Raw genomic sequence first — 13,548 nt, 5'->3', positions numbered from 1 at the left:
GTGTGTGATACTGAAGCTCAGACTACATTTTATGACCATTTCAGGAACTTTTAATCGTAGGTCTTCTGCAAGCTCTTTTTACTAAGCCATGGTGCACATCAGGCAATGCTTCTTGACAAATACTCGTGCACTCACTGTAGTCGTCTCGCCACGCTGCACTATTTGCATATCTGTTGTTGACCAATACTGGCCACTCATGCCAGAGTAGCATCTGCCCCATTTGCACACTGACTGAGGAGTATCTGCAACATTTGCACAATCAACATTGTCCCAGATGATCGCACTACTCGTCACTTTAAACCGCATACACTCCTTGAAGTCTCGGCGCCCTTTGCACAATGGTCATTGCACCGGACTATTGTGAGATTAGTCATTCGAACTGCTCTAAGTGCTAGAGGACTCTGCATCTTTTTTGCACAATTGTAAAAAAAAATAAAATAAATAAATAAAAAAAATAATAATAAAGAATAAATTTGTAACGGCATTACCGGATAACGAGCGAGCAACCCTTTACTGCTCAGTGACTGTTTTTTTTGTCGTCAATGTCTTTATGTCTCCAAAGTGTTGTTCTCTGTCAATTGACTGTCTGTTGTCGTACTAGAGCGGCTCCAACTAGCGGAGACACATTTTTGGGACATACTTGGCAAATAAAGATGATTCTGATGAGCTCTTAGAAAATCCATAACCTAGAGGTTTCCTTACCTTTTCCTCCCTGTCCTGTGACTGTTTACATTATTTTCAATGAGAATATGAAAACAGAATTGTTTGTGTGGTCTTAGTTTAAGCAGACAGTTTATTCTTGTGATTTAGATGAAGATCAGACTGCATTTTATGACCGGGGTTGACTTGGGATCACATACTTTACGCTCCCACTGAAGTAAGTAATTCCACAATTGGAACACATGAAATTTCGAACAATACATATACGTAATACAGAAACAGGCAATTGTTGTGCAAAACATCATTGTCCTGAGACAATATATACTGTAACTAGCAGTCACAAAAGTGACTCCTAAATATTTAAAATACCTGATCGCTTTTGAACACCGCTAAAATGGCTTCCCCCCCGATGACCAACGTACATTTCAAATAACATAAAAAGAGGTATGATATCTAATTGTTCAAACTTTTTTTTTTTTTTTAATCGCACAAATATTTTCAAAAGTAGTAATTATGCTCTTCAGTGTCTTTCAACATACACGCAAACCTGTTGAACACCGCTAAAATGGCTTCCCCCTCCCCCCCCCCCCGATGACCAACGTACATTTCAAATAACATAAAAAGAGGTATGATATCTAATTGTTCAAACTTTTTTTTTTTTTTTTTTTTAAATCGCACAAATATTTTCAAAAGTAGTAATTATGCTCTTCAGTGTCTTTCAACATACACGCAAACCTGTAACTTAAAACCTTTTTACCAGCTAGAAGAGGAAAAAAAAGTGAGCTACATTACTCAGCAGAAATAACAGCACAAAGCTAATTGCTCTGACCTTGGGTAAACCAAAAGTGAGTCAGCTGTTCTGTTTCTAATATTTGGTAGCAATTGTAAACATTCTGTAGGATAAGTTCATCTTGAGACGGCAAACAATGGAAGCTTCAAACCAAGATGGCGGACTTCAACTGCATTTTTGGGCATAGGTTCTTGTGTCAGGGGCTGACCTTTCAGAAGGTCTTCTGCTTGACTCGGTGGTGATCAATCCAGAATATACTCCTATTTTGGCCTAAAGTCAGCTGGACTAGACTCTAGCCTAGGTATATAAACTAGATGTACGGAAATTTTCAAAGTTAATTTGTTTGTTCAGTTGGCATGAGTTAATTGTGTCTTAATTATATTTTCTTGCAGGGATTGCTGTTGTAACAATTACAACAAAGGAAGTTCAGCACTGCCCGCGACCCGAGTGAGGAAAATGGATGGATGGAAGTTCAGCACTGACCAGTGAATGGGACAGAACCAGCTAGAATCTCTGGTGCTGGGGGGGCTGCAGCATCCTTCTCATTGGCTGAGGGTGGAGGCTCAGTGACTTGATCGGCTTCAATTATTGCTCCTCGCCAGCTGAATCGCAGAAGAACATGTAGTGTACAGGGAGTCTAACAACAGATCTAATGTGGGACTGTAAAGTGCCAGTCAAAACATCTATCAATAACAGCTACTGTAGATTATAAAGTTAGAAAATAATTGTCATGCTTTTAAGGGAAAAGAAGCTTACCTGACCAACTTTTTTTGTTTATCCCCATTTTCCTCCTCTGCATCTTGTACTACTTCTTGTCTTCCCACAAGAAATGTGAGTGAGACATTACCATTTTTCTGAAGGCTTGGTGGACCTCTCTTGTTTGGAAATATCCTCTTCTGTTGATAGTAAAGCACAAATGGTTGAATTGACTTTTACAAAGAGCTAAGGACAATTACACACACGTACAAACCCCAATTCCAATGAAGTTGGGACACGGTGTTAAATGTAAATAAAAACAGAAACAATGATTTGCAACTACTTTTCAATCTATATTCAATTGAATACTCTGTAGAGACAAGATGTTTAATGTTCAAACTAGGCTTTATACGATCAGGATTTTTGGGGCCAATCACCGAGTTTAAACACATACATATACACACATATATATATACACACATATATATATACACACACATATATATATATATATATATATATATATATACACACACATACATATATATATACACACATATGTATATATATATATATATACACACATATGTATATATATATATATATACACACACACACATATATACTTATATATACGTTTCACAAAACGTCCCAACTTCATTGGAATTGGGATTGCGCACACACACACACAAATAAATGATAAATGTTTCTCACATTTATGGGAGGTTTTTGAAAAATGAGGATGTTTGGTCCTTTAACTTCAGTCATGGAATCTGGACCTACAACTGGCTTAAGATTTACATCAGGAAATGCAGGCTTCAACCCATCGTCAATCATTTCCATCCAGTCTTCCTTTTTTGATAAACCTATACACAGACAAACAAATACATAGTTTTTAGCTGTATGAAACACAAAATCGGTATGTGAATTACAAACAAAATCCAATATTAACAACTTATTTCAGTGAATTTTCACTCCATCTGAATCTTATCCTTTCAAAAAGGACAGATTGTGTACATTAGTGCCTCAGCAACCTACCATGATTTTGTGTGTATAATATGCTCTCGAGTTTAATGCGCATCCCCAAAGTTGACTCCAGAAATTGAGGAAAGTCTTCTTCCTATGTACAATGCACCCCCAAAACCTCCCATCCATTCATATATTCACATGCAATAAATTAACAGTGGCATTTCACATTTAATTTGTACCTCTAATTATTCTAATCACCTATATGAACTATGCCGGGATCCCTTACGGCCTGATTAATGTCTTTTATATTGTGTCGTGACGCCCAGACTTTAGTTTCGAAATGGCAGCTTTAATACGTGAGCCATCTTGCACGATGTCACGACACGTCATCTGTCAAGATGATACATTCACTTCTGGTTCGAGATTACTAACGATGCTAGGCATGCTGGGAAATACTTCGATGCTGCGTGGTGACATCGTTAAAACATGGCGGCTTGCCATTGAGTATTTCCCAACATGCTTAGTGTCGTCGTAAATAGTTTGAATGCATTTTTTATGTCAGTTAGTCCCCTACTTCCCTAAATCGTTAATAAACCAACCATCCATTATGGAATATACAGACATTTGATCTGGCGTACTGAACAAAAAGCCATTACCATTTTTTCAAATTAAGTGAGACGGGAATTCCTTCTGATACGCAAGACATCTGTTTTATACAAACAATATAAGAACATAATTATTAAAATGACAAGCAGTTTTGAATTATACATTCCTAAAACCTTTCCACAATGTAGAAAACTATAAATATCGATCAATTTTCTGCACCACTTATCCTCACTAGGGTCGCAGGCGTGCTGGCGCCTATCCCAGCTATCTTCGGGCACGAGGCTGGGTACACCCTGTACTGGTCGCCAACCAATCGCAGGGCACACATAAACAACCAACCATTCTCACTCACATTTGCACCTACGGGCAAGTTAGAGTCTTCAGTTAACCTACCACGCAAGTTTTTGGGATGAAGGAGGAAACCCGAGTACACACAAAAACCCACACAGGCACGGGGAGAACATGCAAACTCCACACAGGCGAGGCCAGATTTGAACTTGGGTCCTCGGAACTGTGAGGCACATGTTCAATCAGAATCAGAATCAGAATCAGAATCATCTTTATTGTGGTCAAAGTGGTCTTCCACCGTGCCGCCATAGTTAATTATACGAATGTTAATAGATCTTATGTGTGTTTATCCCGCATCTGCATCTTGTTGTTACGCGGTAACTTTTTTATTTATTTATTTTATTGTTATTCTGGAACCAGAAGAGAATGTGTCATGCCGACAGATGAACTGTCAAGTTTTCATTACATCACTTGTCAATGCCCACGTGACCGCCAAATTAAAGCTGCAGTGTCAAAACTTACCTCTAGGATGCACCATTGGTACAATAATTAACACATTATTCAGGAGTAAATAATTTCTTTAATGAAACATATTATAAAGTGGCAGAACATCAATATGAATATATCATTATGAAGATACAGCGGCTGAAGTAAGTATTTAACGCGTCACCATTTTCCTCAGTAAATATACTTCCAATGGTGCTATTGACCTGAAAATCTCACCAGATGTTGGGAACAACCCAAGTCATCCATACATACAACGAAGGTAAGACAAGTTGTGTAAAAATGTAAAATGACACAGGGAAAAAGCACATGAAGGCAGGTTAAAAAAAAGGAATGGACTTACACTTAAAATCTATCAATAATCAAACAGCAATCCACCAACCCTTTGTCAGTACAAATGAATACCAGGTGGTACGGTCGTAAGTGATGGCCTACATATAGGTCTAATTTTCAAGGTGTGAGTCAAGACATATCCCATGATGGGTAAGAGCAGAGAGCTGTCTCAAGGCAATCGCAAACTAATTGCTGCAAAACATAAGGATGGCATTGGCTACAGGGGAAGATCTAAGCTTCTGCACGGTTGGGGCCATAATACGTAAGTGGAAAACCAATAATACCACCAGAAATTTGCCTCGATCAGGTGCTCCTTGCAGGATTTCTGACGGAGGAGTGCAAGGAATAATCCGAAAAGTTGTCCAAGGACTACCTGTGGAGAGCTTCAAAAAGACCTGGAATTAGCAGGTACCGTTGTCAGGAAAACAGTGAGTAATGTACGCCGCCCCCATGGCCTGTATGCACGCTCGCCACGCCATTGCTGAAAAAAAGCATGTCAAAGCTCGCTTAAAGTTGGCTTAACAACATTTGGACAAGCCAGTTAAATACTGGGAGATTATAGTCTGGTCGGATGAGAGCAAAATGGAACTGTTTGGACGCCATAATGCACACCATGTTTGCAGGCGAAATGGCACTGCACATCACCCTAAAAACACCATACCAACAGTGAAGTTCGGAGGTGGGAACATGATGGTCTGGAGCTGCTTTTCAGCAGCAGTTTACTGGTAAACTTCACATTATTGAAGGAAGGATGAATGCCCAAATGTGCCGAGACATTCTTGACAAAAATCTGCAGCCATCTGCGAGGAGGATGGAAATGAAAACGAGAGTGGACATTTCAGCAAGATAATGATCCAAAACCTATTGCCAAGGAAACTCTCAATTGGTTTCAAAGAAAAGAAATAAAGCTGCTGGAATGGCCCAGCCAGTCACCTGTCTTAAATCCAATCGAAAATCTATAGAAAGAATTGAAACTTAAGGTCCATAAAAGAAGCCCACAGAACCTTCAAGATTTGAAGACTGCTTGTGAGGAGGAATGGGCCAAAATCACACCAGCGCAATGCATGCGACTAGTTTCTCCATACAGGAGGCGTCTTGAGGCTGTCATTGCAAACGAAGGCTTTTGTACAAAGTATTAAATAAATACCAGTTGGAGTGTTCAACTCTTTTTCCCTGTGTCATTTCACAACTTAATTTCTCATCTTATTTGTTGTGCTTTCTTTGTATGTATGGATTTCATGGGTTGTTCTCAACATCGGGTGAAATTTCCAGGTCAATAGCACCTTTGGAAATATATTTCATGAGAAAAATGGTGACGTTATATACTTATTTCAGTCGCTGTATTCACCAGTCTCTCACTTTGTTATGAAGGATTTTTCCTATACCAGTGTGTAATGTGCGCTATTGAAAACAGAAGATGTTTTTTTTTGGGGGGGTGGGGGGGGGGAATTGTGCATTATACATGAGAAATTGCGGTAATTGAACTTGTATTTCCATCCAGACTGACAGCAAGCATCTCAGTTGACTTACAATCATCATGACCTCAACATGTTAAGGTAATTATAGTTACCAAATATAATATATAGGCTTTACACGATCAGGATTTTGGGGAAAAAAAAGATAACCGATCACAAGATGGAGCAATGTGTCTATTTACGACTTGTTCATTTATTGTATCTACTTGTGTACTGTATGACTGAAAAACAGAGGTGGGCAGTATCCATTACATCTATTAATCATTGCTTGTGCTATCTGTTTTGGTTTGTCAGAGAGACTTTGGCCTTGGGCGCTGTCACATGACACCGTTTTACAAATACAAAGTAACCAATAGCAAGGCAGTGAAGCGATTCGCCCATCTTGCCGATTGGGAATAAGTTGGCTGTGATGGCCAAACACCACCTGAGGCCGACTCATGGGAAGGATCACATTAAAACCACTGAGACCAATGTGTGGCTTTTTTCCTGTACTACAGTTTTTCCCTTGAATACAATTTCTCTCGTGTCTATAAATGTACACTTGTGTGTAGGTGTGGTTTTCTGAGTGAAAAAGACCAAGTACAGATAGGTAAGTGCACATCCCATATAGTGCATCCAGTAAGCATTCATAGCATTTCAATTTTTCCACATTTTGTTGTTACACAGCCTCATCCCAAAATTGAATAAATTCATTTCCCCCCTCAAAATTCTACACATAACACCACATCATGACAATATGAAAAAAGTTGGTTTTCTTTTTTTTTTAAACTTTTGCAAATGTATTAAAAATAAATTTAGACATCACATGTGCATAAGTATTTACTTAACAGTTAATACAGCCTCAAGTATTTTTGAATATGATGCCACAAGTTTGGCACACCTATCTTTGGGCAGTTTCGCCCATTCCTCTTTGCAGCACCTCTCAAGCTCCATCAGGTTGGGTGAGGAGCGTCGGTGCACAGCATTTTTCAGATCTCTCCATCGATGTTTGATCGGATTCAATTCTGGGTTCTGGCTGGGCCACTCAAGGACATTCACCGAGTTGTCCTAAAGACACTCCTTCGATGTGCTTGGGGTCGGCCTGTTGGAAGGTAAACCTTCGCCCCAGTCTAAGGTCCTGAGCACTCTGGAGCAGGTTTGCATCCAGGATGTCTGAGTTTTCATCCAGGATGTCAGAGATGGCTATCCTTCTGGAAGGTTCTCCTCTTGCCACGGCAGACCGCTGGAGCTCTAGAGTGACCATCGGGTTCTCGGTCCCCTCCCTGACTAAGCTCCTGATTGCTTAGTTAGACAGGTGGCCAACTCTAGGAAGAGTCCTGGTGGTTCGGAACTTCTTACATTTACCGGTGATGGAGGCCACTGGGAACCTTCGAGCAGCAGAAACTTTTCTGTACCCTTCCTCAGATTTGTGCCTCGAGACAATCCTTTGATTTCATACTTGGTTTGTGCTCTGACATTCACTGCCACCTGTGTGGTACCTTATATAGACAGGTGTGTGCCTTCCCAAATCATGTCCAATCAATTGAATTTACCACCGGTGGACTCCAATTAAGGTGCAGGAACCTCTCAAGGATGATCAGTGGAAACGATGCACCGGAGCTCAATTTTGAGCTTTGTGGCAAAGGCTGTGAATACGTATGTACATGTGATTTCTTAGTTTTTTTTTTATTTTTAATAGATTTGCAAAAAAAAAAAAAAAAAAAAAAAAAAGTCGTCATTATTGGTGTTGAGAATTCTGAGGAAAATGATATTTATTCCATTTTGGGATGAAGCTGTTAACATAACAAAATGTGAAAAAAGGTGAAGCGCTGTGAATACTTTCTGGGTGCACTATCAGATACATGACAACAAATAAGTAGACTTTACAAAGCAAATCTATCTATGTGTGCATCCTGATTTGGTTTAATTGGAGCATTTACCTATCCTTTGCTTTGATAGGCGGGAATAAGACACGAGGGCCAATACGAGGGTGAGCGCAAGAAGAAAGAGGATAATGCTTCGCTGGAGCCGAGACAGCTGCTTCCATTTCTGTTGACACAAAAACAGAGGTTAGTAAAATGTTTCACTCTTCCGACACTCCCAAGTTCAGCATTGTAACAGGCCAGTTCCTTTATTTTTGATGTAGACGAAAAACATTTGGATACGACATATGAAAGAGATAAACACTTCGGCATTATTTCCAGGTCAAATACACAACTTAGCAGAAGCTTGTTACTTGTAACAAAACACAAGGTCAGCCAGTGTTTTGGAACAGAACGAATATCTAGTTGAAAACATGTTGCTTGCAATAACTGCATCAAACCTGTAATCTATCACCAAGATTTTGCATGCTTCTTTTGTGGTAAGACTTTCACCATGCCCTCTATCTGTAGTTTGGGGTAAGAAGGACGGCGGAGTCCGACAAATTCCACGAGGACGGCGGAGTCCTGTACGTACTTCAATTCCGTGTTTCTGTGTTTCCGTGCGTTTAGAAAAACGTTACTAATATCGTGTGAATGTGTAAAAGTATGAATGTATAAGACTGGATTGTAAGTGACAACTGGGTTTGGAAGCACAGGCAAGAATTCTCCGCCCCGACTGGGATAGAAGCTTGAGAATTGCCAAAACTCAGACATTTATTGTCACCCTGTCATTTTTGAATAAAGTCAGTATTTAGGTCACTCTAGGTGCAGGTGCAAACTGACTTCCAAATTCACAAAAATGGGAATCAATAACAGTAAACCGGATCCAAAAATACGCCTAACGTGTAAAGATTGGAAATATGTTCAACTCCAAAACCCTTCCAAAATAGAACATTTAAACACGTGGATAACTAAATACGGTTTCGCTGGCCAGCTAAATTCGCAAAAAATAGTTCAACTTCGAAACGAAATAAAGTGTCGACACAAAAATGATATATCACAAATAGAAAAAGATGGATTTGACGACTTACTCTTCTGGTTAAACATGGCGTCTAAAAGAGAAAAAGGAAGGGAGAAAAAGAAGGACTTAACAAATGAACAAAAAGAGCAGGAAGGTAGACATAAAAATATGTTGTTTCAAAGACAGGAAGATGACGAGACAGGACCAATGGTAAGAATTAGCGAGAAAAAGATGATTGAAGAAAGGTGTCTCTAGATAAAGAGACATGCATCACAGATTCATTGGCCTTACTGCATCATCTAGCAGAAGAGGGACACAAAGTGAACAAAAATAAATTACAATGGTGTAAAAAGCAAGTCAAATATCTAGGCCATAATTTAAGTGTAGGAGGAAGGACTATATTAGAAGACAGAAAAGCTATAGTCTTAAAAGCCCCTAAACCACAAACAAAGAAACATATGATGTCATTTTTGGGTCTGACAAATTATTGTAGAGCATGGATTCCAAACTATGCAGAAATTGTTGCACCATTGTCAACATTGATGTATGAAACAAACCTTAAAATGACATCACCTATTCAATGGAATACAGAGGCAGAAAAGGCCTTCTGTGACATTAAACAACACTTGGTGTCCAGCACTGCGCTGGCCCTTCCAAATTATGATAAACCATTCATTCAAATGGTAGATTGTAAAAACTATTACATGACCTCCGTACTTACACAGCAATACGGTGATAAGCGAAGACCAATAGCTTATTTTTCGACTAAATTAGACAACGTGACGTGTGCATTACCGCATTGTGCCAGAGCAGTTGTGGCAGCTTCGATGGCAGTAGAGAGCAGTTCCACAATTAACTCTTAAGGTCCCACATGCAGTGTCTGCTCTCCTATTGCAAACCAATATGGCGTTTTGATCACCTGCAAGACATTTATCTTGCATGGCCATCTTGCTGTCACAACCACATTTGACTGTTGAGCGATGCACAACCTTAAATCCAGCCACACCAATACCCTTACTTGATGATGGCACGCAGCATGATTGTCAGGAATTGGCTGAACAAGCTGCTGAATTAGTAGCATTAACCGAGGCATGCAAACTAATGATAAATAAAGATGGTACAATCTATACTGATAGCCAATATGAGTATTCCACAACAAGAACGCAATTATTGGGAAAAACAAAGTGCAAAACTACAAAATGAAATTTACATTAGCACAGAAAAAAAAAAAAAAAAAAAAAGAAAAACCTATTCAAATGGGCTGCTATATTGAGCCATGCTGTGTCACATGTCTCAACCGGAGGGATGGTGGCACAGATAGATTGACACTTTACAGCCCTAAAAAAAAATAGCAGAAAGAAACACGTGGGTTCATTTAACACACTGTAAAAGAGTCATTTCAGCTGAGTACTCAAATAGGGAAGGTGAGCAAAAGTCTGATAACGGAGCGGGAGCAGATGTGTAGATTCTGAAAACGCTTGCTGGTCAGTGAAGAAAAAAGACACCGACCCTTTTAGTGAGAACTCAGCAGAAAGGCACACCCACGTCGGTTATGAGATTCGCTAAGTTGTTACGTAGCAACTTTGGCTACTATGGTGTTGGTTTTGTTTTTGTGGTACATGGGACATCCCACCCTAAATGATACAACCAATTTTTTAGATAGAAAATCACCTACCAACTGGACCAATATGACGAACCCAATAATACAATTTTTTGAATCATTAACTCGTATCAAAAGGAGTACAGCTGATGATCAGAACTGTGGGCATGGCCTCCAAACGCGGCAAAACGGTTTAATATTTTGTGCCCCCCAAATCAAGCTGCTTTTAATCCTAATTCCATATGCGGCTCTCACCAACGATGCTCAAGAGAATGGGCAGAATTGGGGATTTGGATATGACTGCTATGCAACTATAGGCTTTGGATGGGAACACCTCATTGGTGAAACAGGTTATGATTGGTCCAGTTGGTCAAAAAAAAACAACAGCAAAAGAACATAGAAAGAAGTTTAACATAAGCAAAACGGCCCATAGTTTAATATTGAAATACAAATCAAGTCACCCAGTATGTTTGATGATGAGCTTGTGGGCCTATTCTGCCGGAAAAGATCCCCACTTCCAAGTAGCTTCCATTGTGTTATGGGAACCGTGTTAAACCAGAAATGCTATTGAAAACTTCAAAGAAAGGTGGACAAATTTGAATGGTTAACAACATAACTACTGATGATTGGTTCCTTATTGTCACAGGACAAAAATAACAATTGGTTACTATTGGTGGAACAGGCAGCAAATGTAACGAGAAAAGATTGTGTGGTTTGCATGGGTCCCAGGCCTTTGTTGCGCATAGTTCCGGCACAGTTATCACAAGATTGTATTATTCCATTCATGAACGCTACTGTACCAACTGAGAGGTGTAAATCATGGGATCCTCTATATCCCGTAACAAAAGCAGATAAACACAAACCGATGTTTTCTACTTTAGTAGCACCAAATAATTTCACTTGTATAAACATGATTAGTAAAGGCAAAAAATGAGGACCACTGAACGACACACAGTGTAAAGTAACCTTAAAGGTCGGACCAAATTTTGTGCCAGTATCACGGAGCGACATCTGGTGGTGGTGCGGAGATGATAGGCTGTTTGATAGATTACCTAAAGATCTATCTGGATTGTGCGCCATTATCACTTTGATATTGCATGTGTCAGTATACCCTATGCCTGTTCAAAATTTAATGGACAGGGCACCAATGTTTTTGTCCAATCTAGAACATAGACAAAAAAGAGATTTATCCTGGCAGAGGCAAAATGATCCAACATAAAACATACATCGACGCCATAGGTGTTCCTCGTGGGGTTCCTAATCAATACAAATGAGCTGACCAAGTTGCAGGAGGATTTGAATACTTCATATGCTGGTGGTGTACGATGAATAAAAATGTTGATGGGATAAACTACATCCACTTCAATGTACAGAGATGAGGAAATTGGACTCAGAGTGGGTTGGAAGCTGTGCACGAGCAGCTCGAGGACGTTCCAAGACCGCATAGCTGTCGACATGCTCCTCGCAAGAGAGGGAGGTGTTTGCGGTATGTTTGGAGAACAAACAATACTGCTTCAGATGGCAGCTTGACCAGAGCCATCGACGGTCTACGGACCCTCGATCAACACTCCTTGTGGGACAGCTGGTTGGACGTTTTTGGTAAATACAAAACCCTAATTTCACCAATATTGATATCAATTGCTGTTTTTGCAGCCATTCTGACACGGTGTGGATGTTGTTGTATCCCATGCATTCGGGCTTTAATCAGTAGATTAATCACCACAGCAATTACCCACATGGAACCGTATGGAGCAGATGTATCCTTTATTGGAGGTAGATAATGATGACGATGATGATGATGTTGTTTTACCTGATTTGTTTCCTGATCCAGGTGATTACGATGTTTAAACTACAACATTCATGTATGACAAGTTTACTCTGAGTGTAAATGTATTTGTTTCATAAAAATGATTAGACAGTTTAAAAAAAATCGAAATGAAGTGACTGTAAAATGATATGAGAATTTGTGCAAATACATGCTAAACAGGAGGGAAATGTTAAATATATTGTAGAAGTTATGATTTATTTGCTTAGCTTGCATTAGTATTATGGACGATTTTAGATGTCTCGCCTTCCAAAAGATGAGTCAGCATCATCCGATGGAAGGGCGCCTGGACCAAGGACGTGATCGCATGTGGTCGGGGACGTGACAGGTGTTGGTCCAATGTTTTGTGTTGTGTCTTACTGCTTAGAACATTATGTCTGGGAAAAACCCTCCTATTTTCAAATATTTTGTGTTGTGTCTTGTAGCTTAGTACGTTATGTCTTGTAAACTTAGAAACCTCCCTATTTTCAAATAAATGCAGGAGCGACGGGAGAGATTGTTTCGAGCGTGTTGAGAGGCTGGGATCTGAACAATCTCCCATACGCCCTCCTCATGAGAAAAAGAAACCAGCGTCTTCATTCCTTTTGTGTCTATTTTTTATAATGTTGGGTAAGATAAATCCAACAGTACGCATGAGTAGTTCTGTTTAAAATATGCTATTCATGTTTTCAAAGTTCGAATGTTTTGAAAAATATGTCCTGTATTGTTCCTAGCTTCTGTAAGTGGATCGCGACTTAGCGACATCAGTTGAGAACCAATGATTATGTCTATTGTCCGTTAGATTTTATATTACAAGTTTCTTTGCATTTTGTGTCCATTTAATCGCAAGACACTGTAGCTCTTAGGAGTGAAACATAATATTGGGAAGTTAAAAGGTTGATTGACACTTTCTGAAATGGCCTTAACACTGTTCCTTAGCAAAGATCTGTACAGACATACA

General features: G+C 39.5%; 1 protein-coding gene across 5 annotated transcripts in view; it reads right to left on the bottom strand.

The window, feature by feature from the left end:
- Window positions 1-13,548, bottom strand: part of man1b1a (mannosidase, alpha, class 1B, member 1a) — a 39,903-nt gene that overhangs the window by 23,341 nt on the left and 3,014 nt on the right. For 4 of the 5 annotated variants that reach the window (XM_061799058.1, XM_061799060.1, XM_061799057.1 and 1 more), the window contains 4 exons: window positions 8,241-8,349; window positions 2,861-3,012; window positions 2,207-2,346; window positions 1,934-2,052 (listed from right to left, as the gene is read on the bottom strand). In XM_061799058.1, the coding sequence (XP_061655042.1) occupies window positions 1,934-2,052; window positions 2,207-2,346; window positions 2,861-3,012; window positions 8,241-8,349 (520 nt within the window). Of the gene's footprint in view, window positions 1-1,933; window positions 2,053-2,206; window positions 2,347-2,860; window positions 3,013-8,240; window positions 8,350-11,244; window positions 13,493-13,548 lie in introns of those variants that run through there. The other variant, XM_061799062.1, reaches the window with a different exon arrangement.

Source organism: Phyllopteryx taeniolatus, chromosome 15 (assembly GCF_024500385.1).
Source record: "Phyllopteryx taeniolatus isolate TA_2022b chromosome 15, UOR_Ptae_1.2, whole genome shotgun sequence".
Lineage (NCBI taxonomy): Eukaryota > Metazoa > Chordata > Actinopteri > Syngnathiformes > Syngnathidae > Phyllopteryx > Phyllopteryx taeniolatus.
Note: the sequence above shows the minus strand (reverse complement) of the source record. Positions and strands in the feature narration are given on the sequence as shown.